A 23,629-nucleotide genomic window follows, 5' to 3' on the forward strand; every position below is an offset into this window, starting at 1 on the left:
AATATAGACATATCATGTGTTGCCTTAATCATAACACTTATATAATATTTTTAATGTCATTTTGATAGTAGGCTAATATAGACATATCATGTGTTGCCTTAATCATAACACTTATATAATATTTTTAAAGCACTTTTGATAGTAGGCTAATATAGACATATCATGTGTTGCCTTAATCATAACACTTATATATTTTTAAAGTCATTTTGTTTAGTAGGCTAATATAGCTAACATAGACACTTTCACCATGTGTTGCCTTCATTATAACACTTATATAATATATTTAAAGTCATTTGATAGTAGGCTAATATAGACATATCATGTGTTGCCTTAATCATAACACTTATATGTTTTTAATTTCATTTTGATAGTAGGCTAATATAACTGATATAGACACTTACACCATGTGTTGCCTTCATTATAACACTTATATAATATTTTTAAAGTAATTTGATAGTAGGCTAATATAGACATATCATGTGTTGCCTTAATCATAACACATATGTTTTTAATGTCGTTTTGATAGTAGGCTAATATAACTGATATAGACACTTACACCATGTGTTGCCTTAATTATAACACTTATATAATATTTTAAAGTACTTTTGATAGTAGGCTAATATAGACATATCATGTGTTGCCTTAATCATAACACTTATATAATATTTTTAATGTCATTTTGATAGTAGGCTAATATAGACACTTACACCATGTGTTGTCTTCATTATAACAATTATATAATATTTTTAAAGTACTTTTGATAGTAGGCTAATATAGACATATCATGTGTTGCCTTAATCATAACACTTATATAATATTTTTAAAGTCATTTTGATAGTAGGCTAATATAGCTAATATAGACACTTTCACCATGTGTTCCCTTCATTATAACACTTATATAATATTTTTAAAGTAATTTGATAGTAGGCTAATATAGACATATCATGTGTTGCCTTAATCATAACACCTATATAATATTTTTAAAGTCATTTTGATAGTAGGCTAATATAGACACTTTCACCATGTGTTGCCTTAATCATAACACTTATATGTTTTTAATGTCATTTTGATAGTAGGCTAATATAACTGATATAGACACTTACACCATGTGTTGCCTTCATTATAACACTTATATAATATTTTTAAAGTCATTTTGATAGTAGGCTAATATAGACATTTCATGTTTTGCCTTAATCATAACACTTATGTTTTTAATGTCATTTTGAAAGTAGGCTAATATAACTGATATAGACACTTACACCATGTGTTGTCTTCATTATAACACTTATATAATATTTTTAAAGTACTTTTGATAGTAGGCTATTATAGACATATGTGTTGCCTTAATCATAACACCTATATAATATTTTTAAAGTCATTTTGATAGTAGGCTAATATAACTGATATAGACACTTACACCATGTGTTGTCTTCATTATAACACTTATATAATATTTTTAAAGTACTTTTGATAGTAGGCTAATATAGACATATCATGTGTTGCCTTAATCATAACACTTATATAATATTTTTAATGTCATTTTGATAGTAGGCTAATATAGACATATCATGTGTTGCCTTAATCATAACACTTGTATAATATTTTTAAAGCACTTTTGATAGTAGGCTAATATAGACATATCATGTGTTGCCTTAATCATAACACTTATATATTTTTAAAGTCATTTTGTTTAGTAGGCTAATATAGCTAACATAGACACTTTCACCATGTGTTGCCTTCATTATAACACTTATATAATATATTTAAAGTCATTTGATAGTAGGCTAATATAGACATATCATGTGTTGCCTTAATCATAACACTTATATGTTTTTAATTTCATTTTGATAGTAGGCTAATATAACTGATATAGACACTTACACCATGTGTTGCCTTCATTATAACACTTATATAATATTTTTAAAGTAATTTGATAGTAGGCTAATATAGACATATCATGTGTTGCCTTAATCATAACACATATGTTTTTAATGTCGTTTTGATAGTAGGCTAATATAACTGATATAGACACTTACACCATGTGTTGCCTTAATTATAACACTTATATAATATTTTAAAGTACTTTTGATAGTAGGCTAATATAGACATATCATGTGTTGCCTTAATCATAACACTTATATAATATTTTTAATGTCATTTTGATAGTAGGCTAATATAGACACTTACACCATGTGTTGTCTTCATTATAACAATTATATAATATTTTTAAAGTACTTTTGATAGTAGGCTAATATAGACATATCATGTGTTGCCTTAATCATAACACTTATATAATATTTTTAAAGTCATTTTGATAGTAGGCTAATATAGCTAATATAGACACTTTCACCATGTGTTGCCTTCATTATAACACTTATATAATATTTTTAAAGTAATTTGATAGTAGGCTAATATAGACATATGTGTTGCCTTAATCATAACACTTATATGTTTTTAATGTCGTTTTGATAGTAGGCTAATATAACTGATATAGACACTTACACCATGTGTTGCCTTCATTATAACACTTATATAATATTTTTAAAGTAATTTGATAGTAGGCTAATATAGACATATCATGTGTTGCCTTAATCATAACACTTATATAGTATTTTTAAAGTCATTTTGATAGTAGGCTAATATAACTGATATAGACACTTACACCATGTGTTGCCTTCATTATAACACTTATATATTTTTAAAGTACTTTTGATAGTAGGCTAATATAAACATATGATGTGTTGCCTTAATCATAACACTTATATGTTTTTAATGTCATTTTGATAGTAGGCTAATATAACTAATATAGACACTTACACCATGTGTTGCCTTCATTATAACATTTATATAAGACTTTTCATTTGTTGCGACTCCAGACAGATTTGTTTCTTTGTATATTTGGTCCAATATGGCTCTTTCAACGTTTTGGGTTGCCGACCTCTGCCTTAGAGTCGTTTAACTTGGTATATGAAACATGCTAACTGTTAGCATGCCGACGTTAGTATTTTAATGTTAGGATGCTAAAGTTTCAGGCTAGTTCTGTAGCTCATTATGTACGGTTTTACCTAAAACTCACAGATTGGGTGACGGGCCACCATCTTTAAAAGTATGCTGACTTCCGGCGACCCCGGGCCAGAGGTCCAGGGCACAGGTAGCAGACCCATCAACATTTCTGCGGGAATTTTCAAGTTTGTAATATAAGATGACGTATTTTATTGAATAAAAAATAAAAGAGCAGCACAGGACATATTTACAATGACAAAAGAAGAATTCCTGAATATTTAAGCCGTGGTGGCTCCGTGTTCTTGGAACACGATTGTTTTGGGGTTGATGCCCACACTCTTAGTGGTGTTGTAAGTTTTGTAGATACCTATTAGGCGATCGGCGATCTCAAACATGTTGTTCCTTAGCGAGATGATGATGAACTGAGCGTTCTTGGTCTGCTCCTGTGTGCAGAGAAGCGGAGATGGTCTCCCGGCTCCGGCGCCATGTTGGCGGTGAAGGCAGTACTCACGTAAATGTAACAGGCCACGATGGAGACGTTCTTGAAATCCAGCGCGGCGTCGATCTCGTCCATGAAGTAGAGCGGCGTGGGCTTGTAGTGGTGCAGGGCGAACACCAGCGCCAGCGAGCTGAGGGTCTTCTCTCCCCCGGAGAGGTTGAAGATCTTCTTCCAGCTCTTCTTTGGAGGCCGCACACTGCGGAGGAACATGGAGCGTGAGGACAACTGGTGGGAGTCCCAGCAAGGCACACAGTCCCACCTGAACATGATGCCCTCAGAGAAGGGGTCCAGGCTGTCCACCAGCTCCAGCTCCGCGTCGCCCCCCAGAGTGAGCATCTGGTAGTTCTCCTTCAACTTGTTGGTGATCATGTTGAAGCCCGTCATGAACTCGTTGAGGCGTTGCTTGCGGAGGTCCTCGTAGCCTTGTTTGAACTGGTCCCGCTCCGTGGTGATCTTACTCAGCTGGCCCACGCGTTCCAGGTACTGCTCCTCCTGCAAACCGGCCACAAGTTCATGTGACTCAAGACCACAGCGACCTTATTGTCCCACAAACCCCGTTTCCATATGAGTTGGGAAACTGTGTTAGATGTAAATATAAATGGAATACAATGATTTGCAAATCCTTTTCAACCCATATTCAGTTGAATATGCTACAAAGACAACATATTTGATGTTCAAACTGATAAAATGAATTAAAAATATATAAGTGTTATGATTAAGGCAACACATGATGTAAGTGTCTATATTAGCCTACTATCAAATTACTTCAAAAATATTATATAAGTGTTATAATGAAGGCAACACATGGTGAAAGTGTCTATATTAGCTATATTAGCCTACTATCAAAATGACTTTAAAAGTCTTAAAAAGTGTTATAATAAACGCAACACATGATCTACAAACCCCGTTTCCATATGAGTTGGGAAACTGTGTTAGATGTAAATATAAACAGAATACAATGATTTGCAAATCATTTTCAACCCATATTCAGTTGAATATGCTACAAAGACAACATATTTGATGTTCAAACTCATAAACTTTCTTTTTTTTGCAAATAATCATTAACTTTAGAATTTCATGCCAGCAACAAGTGACAAAGAAGTTGGGAAAGGTGGCAATAAATACTGATAAAGTTGAGGAATGCTCATCAAACACTTATTTGGAACATCCCACAGGTGTGCAGGCTAATTGGGAACAGGTGGGTGCCATGATTGGGTATAAAAACAGCTTCCCAATAAAAGCTCAGTCCTTCACAAGAAAGGATGGGCCAGGAAAGTACCAGTCTGGGGTTGCCGCTGTCGTATTTTACATTTCATAATGCGCCACACATTTTCGATGGGAGACAGGTCTGGACTGCAGGCGGGCCAGGAAAGTACTTACACTCTTTTTTTTACAAAGCCACGCTGTTGTAACACATGCTGAAGCCGGCAGCGTTTCTGGATGTTGTTGATAAATGGCTTTCGCTTTGCATAGTAGAGCTTTAATTTGCACTTACATATGTCGCGACAAACTGTATTTAGTGACAGTGGTTTTCTGAAGTGTTCCTGAGCCCATGTGGTGATATCCTTCAGAGATTGATGTCAGTTCTTTGATACAGTGCCATCTGAGGGATGGAACGTAACGGTCATTCAATGTTGGTTTACGGCCATGCCGCTTACGTGGAGTGATTTCTCCAGATTCTCTGAACCTTTTGATGATATTATGGAGCGTAGATATTGAAATCCCCAAATTTATTGCAATTGCACTTTGAAAAACATTGTTCTTAAACTGTTTGACTATTTGGACAAAGTGCAATTGCAAGAAATTTGGGGATTTCAACATCTACGGTCCATAATATCATCAAAAGGTTCAGAGAATCTGGAGAAATCACTCCACGTAAGCGGCATGGCTGGACACCAACATTGAATGACTGTGACCTTCGATCCCTCAGACGGCACTGTATCAATAAAAACGACATCAATCTCTGAAGGATATCACCACATGGGCTCAGGAACACTTCAGAAAACCACTATCACTAAATACAGTTCGTCGCTACATCTGTATTTGCAAGTTAAAGCTCTACTATGCAAAGCGAAAGCCATTTATCAACAACATCCAGAAACCCCACCGGCTTCAGCACGTGTTACAACAGCGTGGCTTTGTAAAACAAAGAGTGTGAGTACTTTCCTGGCCCGCCTGCAGTCCAGACCTGTCTCCCATCGAATATGTGTGGAGCATTGTGAAGCGTAAAATACGACAGCGGCAACCCCAGACTGTTGAACGACTGAAGCTCTACATAAAACAAGAATGGGAAATAATTCCAGTTTCAAAGCTTCAACAATTAGTTTCCTCAGTTCCCAAACGTTTATTGATTGTTGTTAAAAGAAAAGGTGATGTAACACAGTGGTGAACATGCCCTTTCCCAACTACTTTGGCACGTGTTGCAGCTATGAAATTCAAAGTTAATTATTATTTGCAAAAAAGTTTGAGTTTGAACATCAAATATGTTGTCTTTGTAGCATATTCAACTGAATATGGGTTGAAAAGGATTTGCAAATCATTGTATTCTGTTTATATTTACATCCAACACGATTTCCCAACTCATATGGAAACGGGGTTTGTACCTTTTTCTTGTACTCCGCGATGGCGCCCAGGTTGGGCTTCATGTTAGCGCACTGCGTCTCCAAGGTGAGCATCTTGTTGACGATGACGTTGGGGTCCGAGATGGCGTCCAGCTGCTCGGCTGTGAGCGCAGGGAGTTCTTCCTCAGGTTGGCCCTCGATGGCGTGAAAGGACAGCTTGGAAGCCTGCAGACCAAGAGAACGGTGGTCACATGTCACACCTGATGCCATCATCCATTCCCGCCAGGTATCAAACTCAAGGCCCGCCACATCATTTAAACCAGGGGTAGGGAACCTGTGGCACTTTTGATGACTGCATCTGGCTCTCGGATAAATCTTAGCTGACATTGCTTAACACGATAAGTAATGAATAATTCCGCTGGTAATCATAGTATTAAAAATAACGTTCGAAATATAAAACATTCTCATGTATTTTTAATCCATCCATTCGTTTTCTACCGCACCCGTTTAAGAATTCGCATTATTATTGTAACTAAACACAAACGTTATGTTAAAATGCTATAATCATATTTATTACTACAAACATACATTTTTAAGTGCAAATAATTGTGCAGACATCCACTGTTTCAAGCAAATATTATTTAAAAAAAAAACTTACAATTCAATGTCTTTAAAGGGAAAAACATTGAGTGTAAAAACTGTTCACCAATGTTAATTTTGACAGGTTTTTAAATTAGTTTCAGTTTGTCTTTTAACCAAAATGTGTTTTAGTATTGGGTTAGTCATCTAAATTAAATTAGATTTAGTCGACGAAATTCCTAAACATCGGTCTTGAAAGGATTTTATTAATTATAATTGCAGAGCATCTCAAAAACTGAATTCACAGCAAGACCTGAACTCCATAAATATTTCAATAATAACATTTCACACACACTACTATGGACAGCACAGTGGAAGGGGGGTTTGAGCATGTGCCTCACAATACAAAGGTCCTGAGTTCAATCCCGGGCTTGAGATCTGTGTGGAGTTTGCATGTTCTCCCCGTGACTGTGCAGGTTCCCTCCGGATACGGGACAAACGGTAAAAATGGATGGATGGATGGTTAGCTTCAGAATAACAATGTTATTAAGAAGAATAAGTGAAGTGAATTATATTTATATAGCGCTTTTACTCTAGTGACTCAAAGCACTTTAAATAGTGAAACCCAATAATTAAGTTACATTCAAACCAGTGTGGGTGGCACTGGGAGCAGGTGGGTAAAGTGTCTTGCCCAAGGACACAACGGCAGTGACTAGGATGGCGGATGCGGGAATCGAACCTGCAACCCTCAAGTTGCTGGCACGGCCGCTCTACCAACCGAGCTAAACCGCCCCTGTTCCCCTTTATAAGTAGCATATATTAATGCAGTATGAAGAAGAATGTTTGAATGTAGACACATAGAATCATCATACTGCTGTGATTATATGTGTCAAGTGTTCATTCAAGGCTAAAGCAAAATATTGAGATATATATGCTGTATTGTGACATGGCCTAAAAATATCAAGATATTAATAAAAGGCCATATCGCCCAGCTCTACTTCTAAACGTATATTCATGTTACAAGGGGCCCTCGGAGGTGTGGCCCTCAGTAAAAAGGACTGACCCAAGGTGACACTCACCTCCTTCTGCCAGTGTTTCATCTTGTTTTTGTGTTCGCCGATGGCGGCCTCCATCTGCTCCACGCGCAGTCGCACGCTCAGCGACTCCTGCTGCAGGGCGTGCTCCTGCTGCTGGAGGACCTTGATCTCCTTCACCACCCCCTGGTACTGCTCCTGCACCTCGGGGAGGGCTGCCTGCACAACAAGGAGCTCCTTTAGCACACCCTCAGTCGAATTCATGGTGTCAAACTCTGGCCCGCGGGCCAAATTTGGCCCGCCGTGTAATTTAAGTTGGCCCTTGAGGCAATATCAAATTAACATTAGAGCTGGCCCGCCGCTGTAACACCGCATTCATCGCTAATACTCTTACTTGCCAACCCTCCCGATTTTCCCGGAAGACTCCCAAAGTACAGTGCCCCTCTCAAATTTCATCCAGGACAACAATATTGGGGGTGGGCCTTAAAGGCATTGCCTTTGGCGTTCTCTACAACCTGTCGCCACGTCCACTTCTCCTCCTTACAAACAGCGTGCCGTGCCTGTCACATAATATATCCATCCGGCTTATACACTCACTCAAGTGAATGCAAGGCATACTTGGTCAACAGCCATACAGGTCACACTGAGGGTGGCCGTATAAACAACTTTAACACTGTTACAAATATGCGCCACACTGTGAACCCACACCAAACAAGAATGACAAACACATTTCGGGAGAACATCCGCACCGTAACACAACAGAACACATACCCAGAATCCCTTGCAGCACTAACTCTTCCGGGAAGGTACAATATACAACCCCCGCTATCACCAAACCCCGTCCACCTCAACCCCGCCGCCGAAAAGAGACATTCAATTTTTATTTAAATCCTGATATGCCATTGATATTTTTTGATTATTATTATTATTTGAAACTCGATTGTGCATGTCACTATAAAGTTACATAAGCCTTGCTTGTTCAATATTCAATGCAAAACTTTTTTGGGTCCCTATTAAAAGGTTAATTTGTTCAACCTCGGCCCGTGGCTTTGTTCGGTTTAAAATTTTGGCCCACACTGTATTTGAGTTTGACACCCCTGGTCTAATTGATTGATTGAGAACTTTATTGACATCTTAAATAATTAGCATGTCTTCACCTGGCACTGGTGGTCATCTCAGTGTTTATTGTTTGTTTCAAAAAATGCAATGACCGTAAAACCTCCATGTATCAACCCCTCATTGTACAAACCACAGACCCAATACAAATCTGTCCCGGTGTAACGTTTCATCCACCGCAGCGCAGCCATTTTGTGCCTGGCTACTGCGCTACTTTGTGTGCTTTTGAGCGTTTGTGGCATTTTTTTCAACATTTTTCTAGTTTTGCTGGCTCAATGTGAGTCCACAGGAAGCAATAGGCAAGCAGTGTGTGGTTTGAAGCATTCAGGAAGTATCCGCAGCGTTTTTGACGCCGCTTTGCCAAGAATAAGGAACCGACAATGCCAAGTGGATTTGATCATTTTTAAATCATTGTAGCAACCTCACTGTTAAATTAAGAAACATCGTGATTTCAAACTTAACGCACCACAGGGCTAGTGACAGTTAGTGTGCGTGTCAGCTGGGCGGCTGCAAATGAAGACAATTCAGCTCGTTGTTTTTTATGCTTTTGTTATTAAAGGGGAACATTATCACAATTTTAAAAGGGTTAAAAACTATAAAAAATCAGTTCCCAGTGGCTTGTTGTATTTTTTGAAGTTTTTTTCAAAATTTTACCGGTCCCCGAATAGCCCTAAAAAAAAGCTTTAAAGTGCTTGATTTTCGCTATTTGCGACGCGACTATCCATTTCCCTGTGACGTCACACAGTGCTGCCAATGTAAACAAACAATGGCAGATACCACAGCAAGATATAGCGACATTAGCTCGGATTCAGACTCGGATTTCAGCGGTTTAAGTGATTCAACAGATTACGCATGTATTGAAACAGATGGTTGGAGTATGAAAGTATTGAAGAAGAAACTGAAGCTATTGAGCGAATAGCTATTGATGCTATTCATAGCCATAGCATGGCCGAATAGCTGCGTTAGCATCGCCGGTAAAATGTGCGGACCAAACGATCAGGACTTTCGCATCTCTTGACACTGGAGCAACTTAAATCCGTCGATTGGTAAGTGTTTTTTTCGCATTAGATGTGGGTGGAAGGAAACGTAATATAGTTGCAAATGCATCTGCAGGTTATCCATACATCTCTGTGCCATGTCTGCTTTAGCACCGCCGGTAAATAGCATGTTAGCATCGGTTAGCGTAGCATGTTAGCATCGATTAGCTGGCAGTCAACATCAACAAAACCTCCCTTTGTGATTTAGTTGACTTTATCGTTGAAAATGCATCTGCAGGTTATCCATACATCTCTGTGCCATGTCTGCTTTAGCACCGCCGGTGAATAGCATGTTAGCATCGGTTAGCATAGCATTCTAGCATCGATTAGCTGGCAGTCACGCCGCGACCAAATATGTCTGATTAGCACATAAGTCAACATCAACAAAACTCACCTTTGTGATTTAGTTGACTTTATCGTTGCAAATGCATCTGCAGGTTATCCATATATCTCTATGCCATGTAAAATGTGGAGACACTTTGGTACATTCAATGGGGGTCTGGCAGCAGATTTCTTGCCAGTGGTGCAACTTGAATCCCTCCCTCTTAGTGTTGTTACACCCTCCGACAACACACCGACGAGGCATGATGTCTCCAAGGTTCCAAAAAAATAGTCGAAAAAACGGAAAATAACAGCTGAGACCCGGTGTTTGTAATGTGTTGAAAATGAAAATGAAAATGGCGGCTGTATTACCTCGGAGACGTCACATTCTGACGTCATCGTCTCCAGCGCGATAAACAGAAAGGCGTTTAATTCGCCAGAATTCACCCATTTAGAGTTCGGAAATCGGTTAAAAAAATAGATGGTCTTTTTTCTGCACCATTAAGGTATATATTGACGCTTACATAGGTCTGGTGATAATGTTCACCTTTCAATAGAAAGTTGATCCTTCACTCCTTGTTACACAACTTCGCTAAAATATAGACTTGTCAAATTTGGAACTTATCATTCATGTTTACATGGTTTTTAATTTGCTTCAATATACAAACGTATATTTTGAAGAACCCTTATGATTGTAAGTCAAGCTTCCACTGTAACTATTAATGAGATTCATTGTTAGATCCATTCATCCATTTTAGCGGGGGGGTGTATATTGTAGCTTCCCGGAAGAGTTAGTGCTGCAAGAGGTATTTGTTCTGTTGTGTTTATGTTGTGTTACGGTGCGGATGTTCTCCCGAAATGGGTTTGTCATTCTTGTTTGGTGTGGGTTCACAGTGTGGCGCATATTTGTAACAGTGTTAAAGTTGTTTATACGGCCACTCTCAGTGTGACCTGTATGGCTGTTGACCAAGTATGCGTTGCATTCACTTGTATGTGTGAAAAGCCATAGATATTATGTGACTGGGCCGGCACGCAAAGGCAGTGCCTTTAAGGTTTTTTGGCGCTCTGTACTTCTCCCTACGTCCGTGTACCACTCCGTACAGCGGCGTTTTGAAAAGTCCTAAACTTTACTTTTTAAAATCGATAACAATAATTTTGAAACCGATACCGATAATTTCAGATATTACATTCTAAAGCATTTATCGGTTGATAATATTGGCAGTCCGATATTATCGTACATCTCTACATGTATTCTTATTTTTTCCATTTGAAACCAGTCAGTCTTGTACAACTACTTCCGTCTTAAACAACTCAAATACAATTTTGGGGACTTTTGACCCTTCAAATGTACAAAAAACTAACATAACTTACATCAAATACATTGGAGGATTTATTGCCTAGGATTAGCACTATTATCCAGAAGTTTTATGTATTATTTTTCTCAAAAAAAAACTCAGTCTAAAAATAGCAGATTCGGAAAAAGGTATAAAAAGAAAAGATCATTACACATCAGTAGTGACACAAGTACTTTAGCAGACAGAAGAGTCGTGCTGACCTCGGCCTCCTGACAGTCCTTCAAGATCACTGCCGCCTCGTCCTCCAGTTTTTTCAGGTGTTGTGTGAAGTCCCCCAAAGACTTCTCATTGCTCTCCAGCTCAGCCTGCACACGACTCACACTCTCCTCACACTTCTTCAGGTTGCTGCAGGCACATATGTTACACACACACACATTACACACACACACACACACTTTGTGTATAATGTGTATAGTACATAGTATATACAGCACCATGTAAAGTGCTTTGAGTCACTAGAGAAAAGCGCTATATAAATAGAATTCACTTTATACACACACAGAGATACACACAGGTTACATACACAGACACACACGTTACACACACAGAGACGCAGATTACACACAGACACACATTACATACACAGACACACACGTTACACACACAGAAACACAGGTTACATACAGACACACAGGTTACACACGCGTTACACACACAGACATACACGTTACACACACAGAGACAGGTTAAATACAGACACACAGGTTACATACAGACACACACGTTACATACAGACACACACGTTACACAGGTTACACACAGACACACACGTTACACACACAGGTTACATATACACACGCACACCTTACAAACACACACCTTACATACACAGACACACAAGTTACACAGACACACACGTTTGACACACACACACACGTTACACCCATGTACACACACGTTAAATACACAGACACACACGTTACACACAGACACAAATGTTACACACACACAAGTTACACACACACACACACGTTTGACACACACACGTTACACCCATGTACACACAAGTTAAATACAGACACACACGTTACACACAGACACAACTGTTACACACACACACGTTACATACACAGACACACACAATACACACACTCACGTTACATACACAGACACACACGTTACAAACAGACAGACACACACACACACACACACACAGACACTCTCGTTTCACACACGGACACACACATTACACCCACATACATACATACATGTTACATACATAGACACACACACAGACACACGTTACACCCACATGTTACACACACACACACGTTACAAACAGACCGACACACACACACACACACACTCTCGTTTCACACACGGACACACACATTACACCCACATACATACATGTTACATACATAGACACACACACACAGACACACACGTTACAAAAAGAAAGACACACACACACAGACACACACGTTACAAACAGACAGACACACTCACACAGACACTCTCGTTTCACACACGGACACACACATTACACCCACATACATACATGTTACATACATATAAACACACACAGACACACATTACACCCACATGTTACACACACACACACACACACACACACACACACACACACACACACACAGACACACACGTTACAAACAGACAGACACACACACACAGACACTCTCGTTTCACACACGGACACACACATTACACCCACATACATACATGTTACATACACAGACACACACACGTTACACCCACATGTTACACACACAGGTTACATACACTTACACACACACGTTACTCACACACAGACACAGGTTACATACACATACACACACGTTACATACACAGACATACATGTTACAAACACAGACACAAACGTTACACACACAGACACACACGTTTCACACACAGACACACACGTTTCACACACATTTCACACACAAGTTACATACACAGACACACACACGTTTCACACACAAGTTACATACACAGACACACACAGCGCACACACTCGGGTCACAAGTTGTTGTTTTCTGCTCACCGGTCTGCAGTCTTGATGGCGACTTGAGCCTTGGTGATGGTGGACGAACATTCATCCAGAGCTTTGTTGACGTTGTCCAGCTTGTCCTGTTGTGCTTTCAGCTTGTGGCTGTTGATGTCCACGATGAGGTTGTGGAGCCTCTTCACCTCGTTTTCCACCTTGGCAGCTTTGCTGGAAGCTGCTTCAAAGTCTGGAAGCGACAGGAAACGTTGCTGTTGTAGAATTGACAAAGTCAAGTGTTGTAGTTAACTCCACCTTTCTTGAAGGCCTCCAGGCTCTTCTCCATCTGTTTCTGTTTGGTCTTGTCTGGGGCAGCAGCCAGCACGTTGGCCTCCAGTTCTTTCATCTGGACCTTTAAGTGGTTCTCCTGGTCAGCCAGGCTCTGGAAGGCAAAAAGAGCGAGAGCAGTTGGAGGCCAAACTGCCTGCTGTGGTGATGGCTCAGAAGGATGGAGACGAGGCGTTGCGTACGGTCATGCTGTTGGCGTATTTCTCCAGCGTGTTCTTCATGTCACGGAGCTGAGAGCGCAGGCGCTGGACGTTCTCCTCCAGCTGCATCTTCCTCTCTTGGCACCCCTGCAGCTTTGACGCCTTCTCGTTCAGCTTGCGCTCCATGCAGTCAAGCTGCGCACACACACACGCGCACACACACACAGTCAGAGACTGCACACCTACATACAAACCCCTTTTCCATATGAGTTGGGAAATTGTATTAGATGTAAATATAAACGGAATACAATGATTTGCAAATCCTTTTCAACCCATATTCAGTGGAATATGCTACAAAGACAACATATTTGATGTTCAAACTAATTAACTTAGAATTTCATGGCTGCAACACGTGCCAAAGTAGTTGGGAAAGGGCATGTTCACCACTGTGTTACATCACCTTTTCTTTTAACAACACTCAATAAACGTTTGGGAACTGAGGAAACTAATTGTTGAAGCTTTGAAAGTGGAATTCTTTCCCATTCTTGTTTTATGTAGAGCTGCAGTCGTTCAACAGTCCGGGGTCTGCGCTCTCGTATTTTACGTTTCATAATGCGCTACACATTTTCCATGGGAGACAGGTCTGGACTGCAGGCGGGCCAGAAAAGTACCCGCACTCTTTTACTACGAAACCACGCTGTTGTAACACGTGGCTTGGCATTGTCTTGCTGAAATAAGCAGGGGCGTCCATGATAACGTTGCTTGGATAACAACATATGTTGCTCCAAAACCTGTATGGACCATTCAGCATTAATGGTGCCTTCACAGATGTGTAAATTACCCATGCCTTGGGCACTAATACACCCCCATACCATCACAGATGCTGGCTTTTGAACTTTGCGCCTATAACAATCCGGATGGTTATTTTCCTCTTTGTTCCAGAGGACGCCACATCCTCAGTTTCCAAATATAATTTGAAATGTGGACTCGTCAGACCACAGAACACTTTTCCACTTTGCATCTGTCCATCTTGGATGAGCTCGGGCCCAGAGAAGCCGGCGGCGTTCCTTGGTGTTGTTGATAAATGGGTTTTGCTTTGCATAGCAGAGTTTTAACTTGCACTTACAGATGTAGCAACCGACTGTAGTTACTGACAGTGGTTTTATGAAGTGTTCCTGAGCCCATGTGGTGATATCCTTTACACACAGATGTCGGTTTTTGTTGCGGTACCGCCTGAGGAGTCAAAGGTCCGTAATATCATCGCTAACGTGCAGTGACTTCTCTGAACCTTTTGATGATTTTACGCACCCTATATGGTAAAATCCCTAAATTCCTTGCAATAGCTCGTTGAGAAACGTTGTTCTAAGACTGTTCGAAAAAGCCACCAAAGTAGGAGCGCCAGACAAGAAGTAAAACACTACCCAGGAAAACAGCAAAAAGGCTCAATATACGTCAGGGTGGGATGTGACAGGTGATGATAGTACACCTACTTTGAGACAAGAGCTATACTAGCCTGCACTACCAAGAGCTAATGCAACAAAATGTTGTTCTTATTTGTACTGTAAAGTTCAAATTTGAATGACGATAAAAAGGAAGTCTAAGTCTAAGTGATGCATGCTCGGTTATGCTTTAAAGTCATATCCAACAATCGCGACAACTTTTTACTGTCAACTTGAGTTTCGTTTTTTAATGATTTCTGCTGGAGGTGTGCCGCCGGATTTTTTCAACGCCAAAAATTGTGCCTTGGCTCAAAAAAAAGGTTTTATGAAGTGTTCCTGAGCCCATGTGGTGATATCCTTTACACACCGATGTCGGTTTTTGTTGCGGTACCGCCTGAGGGGTCAAAGGTCCGTAATATCATCGCTAACGTCCAGTAACTTCTCTGAACCTTTTGATGATTTTACGGACCCTAGATGGTAAAATCCCTAAATTCCTTGCAATAGCTCGTTGAGAAACGTTGTTCTAAAACTGTTCGAAAAAGCCACCAAAGTAGGAGCGCCAGACAAGAAGTAAAACACTACACAGGAAAACAGCAAAAAAGCTCAAAATACGTCAGGGTGTGATGTGACAGGTGGTGATAGTACACCTACTTTGAGACAAGAGTTATATTATCCTGCACTACCAAGAGCTAATGCAACGAAATGTTGTTCTTATTTGTACTGTAAAGTTCAAATTTGAATGACAATAAAAAGGAAGTCTAAGTCTAAGTGATGCATGCTCGGTTATGCTTTAAAGTCATATCCAACAATCGCGACGACTTTTTACTGTCAACTTGAGTTTCGTTTTTTTAATGATTTCTGCTGGGGGTGTGCTGGGGGTGTGCCTCCGGATTTTTTCAATGCAAAAAATTGTGCCTTGGCTCAAAAAAAGGTTTTATGAAGTGTTCCTGAGCCCGTGTGGTGATATCCTTTACACACCGATGTCGGTTTTTGTTGCGGTACCGCCTGAGGGGTCAAAGGTCCGTAATATCATCGCTAACGTCCAGTAACTTCTCTGAACCTTTTGATGATTTTACGGACCCTAGATGGTAAAATCCCTAAATTCCTTGCAATAGCTCGTTGAGAAACGTTGTTCGAAAACTGTTCGAAAAAGCCACCAAAGTAGGAGCGCCAGACAAGAAGTAAAACACTACACAGGAAAACAGCAAAAAAGGTCAATATACGTCAGGGTGGGATGTGACAGGTGATGATAGTACACCTACTTTGAGACAAGAGCTATATTATCCTGCACTACCAAGAGCTAATGCAACAAAATGTTGTTCTTATTTGTACTGTAAAGTTCAAATTTGAATGACAATAAAAAGGAAGTCTAAGTCTAAGTGATGCATGCTCGGTTATGCTTTAAAGTCATATCCAACAATCGCGACAACGACTTTTTACTGTCAACTTGAGTTTCGTTTTTTAATTATTTCTGCTGGAGATGTGCCTCCGGATTTTTTCAACGCAAAAAATTGTGCCTTGGCTCAAAAAAAGGTTTTTTGAAGTGTTTCTGAGCCCATGTGGTGATATCCTTTACACACCGATGTTGTTTTTTGTTGCGGTACCGCCTGAGGGGTCAAAGGTCCGTAATATCATCGCTAACGTGCAGTGACTTCTCTGAACCTTTTGATGATTTTACGGACCCTAGATGGTAAAATCCCTAAATTCCTTGCAATAGCTCGTTGAGAAACGTTGTTCTAAAACTGTTCGAAAAAGCCACCAAAGTAGGAGCGCCAGACAAGAAGTAAAACACTACACAGGAAAACAGCATAAAAGCTCAAAATACGTCAGGGTGTGATGTGACAGGTGGTGATAGTACACCTACTTTGAGACAAGAGCTATATTATCCTGCACTACCAAGAGCTAATGCAACGAAAGTTTGTTCTTATTTGTACTGTAAAGTTCAAATTTGAATGACAATAAAAAGTCTAAGTCTAAGTGATGCATGCTCGGTTATGCTTTAAAGTCATATCCAACAATCGCGACGACTTTTTACTGTCAACTTGAGTTTTGTTTTTTAATGATTTCTGCTGGAGGTATGCCTCGGGATTTTTTCAATGCAAAAAATTGTGCCTTGGCTCAAAAAAAGGTTTTATGAAGTGTTCCTGAGCCCATGTGGTGATATCCTTTACACACCGATGTCGGTTTTTGTTGCGGTACCGCCTGAGGGGTCAAAGGTCCGTAATATCATCGCTAACATGCAGTGACTTCTCTGAACCTTTTGATGATTTTACGGACCCTAGATAGTAAAATCCCTAAATTCCTTGCAATAGCTCATTGAGAAACGTTGTTCTAAAACTGTTCGAAAAAGCCACCAAAGTAGGAGCACAAGACAAGAAGTAAAACACTACCCAGGAAAACAGCAAAAAAGCTCAAAATACGTTATCCTGCACTACCAAGAGCTAATGCAACGAAATGTTGTTCTTATTTGTACTGTAAAGTTCAAATTTAAATGACAATAAAAAGGAAGTCTAAGTCTAAGTGATGCATGCTCGGTTATGCTTTAGAGTCATATCCAACAATCGCGACAACTTTTTACTGTCAACGTGAGTTTCGTTTTTTAATGATTTCTGCTGGAGTTGTGCCTCCGGATTTTTTCAACGCAAAAAATTGTGCCTTGGCTCAAAAAAAGGTTTTATGAAGTTTTCCTGAGCCCATGTGGTGATATCCTTTACACGCCGATGTCGGTTTTTGTTGCGGTACCGCCTGAGGGGTTAAAGGTCTGTAATATCATCGCTAACGTGCAGTGACTTCTCTGAACCTTTTGATGATTTTACGGACCCTAGATGGTAAAATCCCTAATTTCCTTGCAATAGCTCGTTGAGAAACGTTGTTCTAAAACTGTTCGAAAAAGCCACCAAAGTAGGAGCGCCAGACAAGAAATAAAACACTACACAGGAAAACAGCAAAAAAGCTCAATATACGTCAGGGTGGGATGTGACAGGTGATGATAGTACACCTACTTTGAGACAAGAGCTATATTATCCTGCACTACCAAGAGCTAATGCAACGAAATGTTGTTCTTATTTGTACTGTAAAGTTCAAATTTGAATGACAATAAAAAGGAAGTCTAAGTCTAAGTGATGCATGCTCGGTTATGCTTTAAAGTCATATCCAACAATCGCGACAACGACTTTTTACTGTCAACTTGAGTTTCGTTTTTTAATGATTTCTGCTGGAGGTGTGCCTCCGGATTTTTTCAACGCAAAAAATTGTGCCTTGGCTCAAAAAAAGGTTTTATGAAGTGTTCCTGAGCCCATGTAGTGATATCCTTTACACACCGATGTCGGTTTTTGTTGATTTTACGGACCCTAGATGGTAAAATCCCTAAATTAAATTGGCTCAAAAAAAGGTTGAAAAAAACTGGCTTAGACAGTGCTTTAGAGGAGATCTTTTCGATGTCAACACTGGAGGTGCATGTGGACCTCAACCTTGATGATAGTTCACTTACCTCCTCCTGGGAGACTTCCGTGTTGAGAGAAGAGCCCATCCGGCCCTTTATTATTCGTCCTCCTCCAGTCATGGTTCCTGTGAAGACACTAGATGAGTTCCAACTCCGAACAAGAAGTGAGGTAAGTGTAGAAGAGAAACAGGAAGACACCGACCCGCCATCTCAATGATCTGCCCCTTGAGGGTGACCACCCTCCAACGCCGGTCTCTCTGGAAAGCCATCCTTGTGGCCTGCTCCATGTCTTGGGCGACCAGGGTGTCCCTCAAGGCGAAGTAAAACGCCGGACGCACGCTCTCGTCGTTCATTCTCACCATGTCAAAGAGACGGGGGCTGTCCTCAGGGGTGCGGATTGGTCCCATGTTCCTCTCCCACACCTTCATCTGAAGGCGAGGAGAAGTCAGTCCATCCAGCTCGGTCCGTCTTGGCAGTTGTGTCCGAAAAGCCGGCGGTACTTACCTTGTCAAGACCGATAAAAGTGGCCATGCCGATGTTCTGCTCTTTGAGGAATACAACACATTTCTGAGCGGTGTCGATGGTGTCCACCACAATGTGGTCCAGAGCTCCACAGCAGGAGGAAATGGCCACGTCGTACTTCTCATCTATGGCTCCGAGGTCTCCCTGCATGGAGAGAATTCACACTATCTGGAAGGGATGTAACGGTATTGTCAAAATCAAGGAATTATGTTGCTATTAAGATGGCCGATTTGAGAAGTAAATGACTTCTCCCATGAAGCCCTGTGCAGTACAGTGTGGAGGACCTCCTGCAAAGTTGAAATCAGACGTATGGCCACAGTTTGACTTTAGTACAACATCCGCGGAGAAAACATGTAAGTGGAGTCTCTTGCCGGTCCGATGAGTGAGTAGACGAGAAGTTATTTCCTTTTGCCGTCACTTCTCATGTGGGAGCGCGGAATGCAAAAACAAAACAAAAACATAAAACAACACACCGCGCCGTCTACAGAAAGTTAGGATATACGAGTAGTATGTTAGGCCACTTGATATTGTACCTATTTGTAGAAATAAATATGATTAGAATACCAGTTAGTAGGGGTGTAACGGTACGTGTATTTGTATTGAACTGTTTCGGTACAGGGGTTTTGGTTCAGTTCGGAGGAGTACCGAACGAGTACACATGCTAGCAGCGACCGGGCTAGGACAACATGTAAAAGCCAGAGCTGGAAGACCGTCCAACCAAACGAGTTTCCACACGGACATATTAATAATAATAATAATATATTTTATTTGTAAAAAAAAGCACTTTACGTTGAGCAAACAACCTCAAAGGGCCACAGTGTAAAAAATAGTAATAAGAAAAATAAATAAAATATAAAACTAGAAACAGCCCAAAGGCAACAACCAGCATGCATGTCTATAGAAAGGCTTTTTTAAAAAGATGGGTTTTTTAGCCTTTTTTAAAAGCATCCACAGTCTGTGGTGCCCTCAGGTGGTCAGGGAGAGCGTTCCACAGACTGGGGGCAGCGGAGCAGAAAGCCCGGTCTCCCATTGTTCGAAGCTTTGTCCGTGGAGATTGAAGGAGGTTAGCCTGTATGGAGCGGAGGTGTCGTGTGGAGGATTTGGGGGTGAGCAGTTCCTTGTGGTAGAGGGGGGCATTTCCATAGAGTCACTGGTGAGTTAGTAGGGAGATTTTGAATTCAATCCTGAATGGGACAGGAAGCCAGTGAAGAGATTTGAGAGTTGGTGTGATGTGGTCATGTTTCCGCACTCTCATCAGGATCCTCGCAGCACTATTTTGTATGTACTGCAGCTTCTGGATGTTCTTGCTGGGGATCCTGACAAGAGGTGCGTTGCAGTAGAGTACCGCACGTTGTGTAAACATTACACACCGAGGCACAACATACAACATGCTAGCAGCGACCGGGCTACGATAGACTGACCATACTTCCTCTTTTCACCGGACATGTCCTCTTTTGCGGGGCTGTCCGGGTGGAGTTTCTTAAATGCCTCAATTGTCGGGCATTTTAAGTTAGGGTTGCGTGTATTTTCAAATAACGTTCGGGGTTAAAAAAAAGACAACGAGGATGTCGTTGTGGTTTGTGCAGCCCTTTGAGACACTAGTGATTTAGGGCTATATAAAAAATCATTGATTGATTGATTGACTTGTGCACGCAGCAGCATTCGTGAGGGAGGGGCAAAGACAGAGAAATCAAGAGAGTTATGATCAACGCGCATGCGTCGCCAGGCTCTGCTTTTTCCCCATAGATTTATCAGATTTTATTTTTTATTATCTAAAGCAGGGGTGTCAAAAGTGTGCCCTGGAGGCCATTTGCAGCCCACAGCTAATGTTTTAAAGGCCCAAGGCACATTCTAAAAATACTATCAAAATAAACAAAAACATAAACAAAAGTGAAATAAAAAAGCTTAAAGGCTAAATGTATTTTAGAAAAAGTTGCAACGTTGACGAATGAAAAAAAGGTGTTTTTTTTTCTTCCAAACTGTCATTGCTCAAAACATAATATTGACTCAAAATCAATCAATGTTTACTTATATAGCCCTAAATCACTAGTGTCTCAAAGGGCTGCACAAACCACTACGACATCCTCGGTAGGCCCACATAAGGGCAAGGAAAACTCACACCCAGTGGGACGTCGGTGACAATGATGACTATGAGAACCTTGGAGAGGAGGAAACAATGGATGTCGAGCGGGTCTAACATGATACTGTGAAAGTTCAATCCATAATGGATCCAACACAGTCGCAAGAGTCCAGTCCAAAGCGGATCCAACACAGCAGCGAGAGTCCCATTCACAGCGGAGCCAGCAGGAAAACAACTATTTAAAGGCTAGAGTATACAAATCAATGTTATTATGAATTATTGACCTATCCAATGTTCCCATTACTTCACATCAAATATTCCACAAAGAAAAATATTTTTGGTGGAAGATTTTGCAAATTTGGTAAATAAATAACCGAAAAATGTATAATTTGTTGTTTTCTTACTGTACCGAAAATTAACCGAACCGTGACCTCTGAACCGAGGTACGTATCGAACCAAAATTTTTGCGTACCGTTACACCCCTACCAGTTAGGGCTGGGTTATATATACTTGAAATATAGCGGGTTTGTCTCTAAATGACTAAATTAGATTAGATTAGATAGTACTTTATTTATTCCGTCAGGAGAGTTCCTTCAGGAAAATTAAAATTTTCAGCACAATCCCATTCAAGATCAGACAAACATTACAGGGAGACAGAACAGGATCCAGCGCCCCTTACAAAAAAGATATACTCCACTATATGGTGATATTGGAGTATACGTTCTCACACAGTTGCTTTTAGCTGCGGGCATTACACTACAGGCTCTTCTCACTCTTTCTTGTCTCTCCTTCTCACAGAGACATAAAACAAGCGCACCTTCTTACATACGTCACATACTGCACGCTCTCGCAGAGCAGAGAGGTAGCTGCATGGGTAACATTAGCTGTGAGGCTAGCGGAGCGGCGCGAGTGGTGATACGAGAGAAAGAAGGTGCAAATCTGGTAACAAATGAAGGAAGAATTAATTCACAAGAAAAACAGCAGGGGGTCCTTCGTCTGGCGGTGGTTTGGCTTCAAGCGGGAAGATGTTGAACAGACAATAGTAATATGTCAAGTTGCTACAATTTGAAAAGTCACCCGCTAGAGAATGAAGAGTGCTTGAAACTCCACAGGTCAACATCTACGCCGGTGCCACACCAACAAAATGCCGAGGCAACCATTTGCACATCAACAACAGAAGGATATAACAGCCTACCACATAGTGAAGGACATACACTATTTGATTTCCTATTATGCAGCTCATTTTTATTTGACACTTATTGAAATATCTTCTGTGACATCATGCACAAAAGTGCACGGTATTTGTTTTTAACTATTGTAGTGGCGTTCTGTACAAAAAGTGCACTTTAATTTCATCTAATTCAAAGGTGTCAAACTCAAGGCCGGTGGGCCAGTTTTGGCCGGCCACATAATTCTATGCGGCCTGCGAAAGCCTTCAAAAAATGGCTTTTAATTTAAAAAAAAAAATATATATATATATATTTTTTTTTTTTTTTTAACGAAATGCATTCGTTCTTTCAATTTGACAGAAGAAAAAAAAATTATATTTTAAACTTTAATATTAACTGATCATACAAATTGTATGGAGTGCCATGTCCGAGTTGGGGAGGAGACCCTGCCCCCAAGTGGAGGACTTCAAGCACCTCAGAGTCTTGTTCACAAGTGGGGGAAGAGTGGATGGTGAGATAGACAGGCGGATCGGTGCGGCGTCTTCAGTAATGTGGACGCTTTATCGATCCGTTGTGGTGAAGAAGGAGTTGAGCTGGAAGGCAAAGCTCTCAATTTACCGGTCGATCTACGTTCCCATCCTCACCTATGGCCATGAGCTTTGGGTTATGACCGAAAGGACAAAATGACGGGTAAATAAGTTTCAACCGACGGGTGGTGGGGCTCTCCCTAAGAGATAGGGAGAGAAGCTCTGCCATCCGGGAGGAACTCAAAGGAAAGCCGCTGCTCCTCCACATGGAGAGGAGCCAGATGAGGTGGTTCGGGCATCTGCTCAGGATGGCAACCGAACGCCTCCCTAGGGAGGTGTTTCAGGCACGTCTGACCGGTAAGAGGCCACAGGGAAGACCCAGGACATGTTGGGTAGACTATGTCTCCCGGCTGGCTTGGGAACACCTTGTGATCCCCCGGAAAGAGCTGGACCATGTGGCCTGGGAGAGGGAAGTCTGTGCTTCCCTGCTTAGGCTGCTGCCCCCGCGAACC

General features: G+C 40.8%; 1 protein-coding gene across 1 annotated transcript in view; it reads right to left on the reverse strand.

The window, feature by feature from the left end:
* Positions 1 to 3,181: 3,181 nt before the first annotated feature.
* The window catches only part of smc4 (structural maintenance of chromosomes 4), a 68,553-nt gene continuing 48,105 nt past the window's right edge, over positions 3,182 to 23,629 (reverse strand). Inside the window, 12 exon segments of the mRNA XM_061878110.1 lie at positions 3,182 to 3,446; positions 3,515 to 3,698; positions 3,762 to 3,994; positions 6,106 to 6,288; positions 7,722 to 7,895; positions 11,706 to 11,850; positions 13,511 to 13,700; positions 13,766 to 13,892; positions 13,981 to 14,133; positions 18,868 to 18,944; positions 19,022 to 19,247; positions 19,324 to 19,485. Of these exon segments, the coding sequence (XP_061734094.1) occupies positions 3,282 to 3,446; positions 3,515 to 3,698; positions 3,762 to 3,994; positions 6,106 to 6,288; positions 7,722 to 7,895; positions 11,706 to 11,850; positions 13,511 to 13,700; positions 13,766 to 13,892; positions 13,981 to 14,133; positions 18,868 to 18,944; positions 19,022 to 19,247; positions 19,324 to 19,485 (2,019 nt within the window). The 3' untranslated portion in view covers positions 3,182 to 3,281.

This window comes from Nerophis ophidion, linkage group LG18 (genome assembly GCF_033978795.1).
Source record: "Nerophis ophidion isolate RoL-2023_Sa linkage group LG18, RoL_Noph_v1.0, whole genome shotgun sequence".
Classification (NCBI taxonomy): Eukaryota; Metazoa; Chordata; class Actinopteri; order Syngnathiformes; family Syngnathidae; genus Nerophis; species Nerophis ophidion.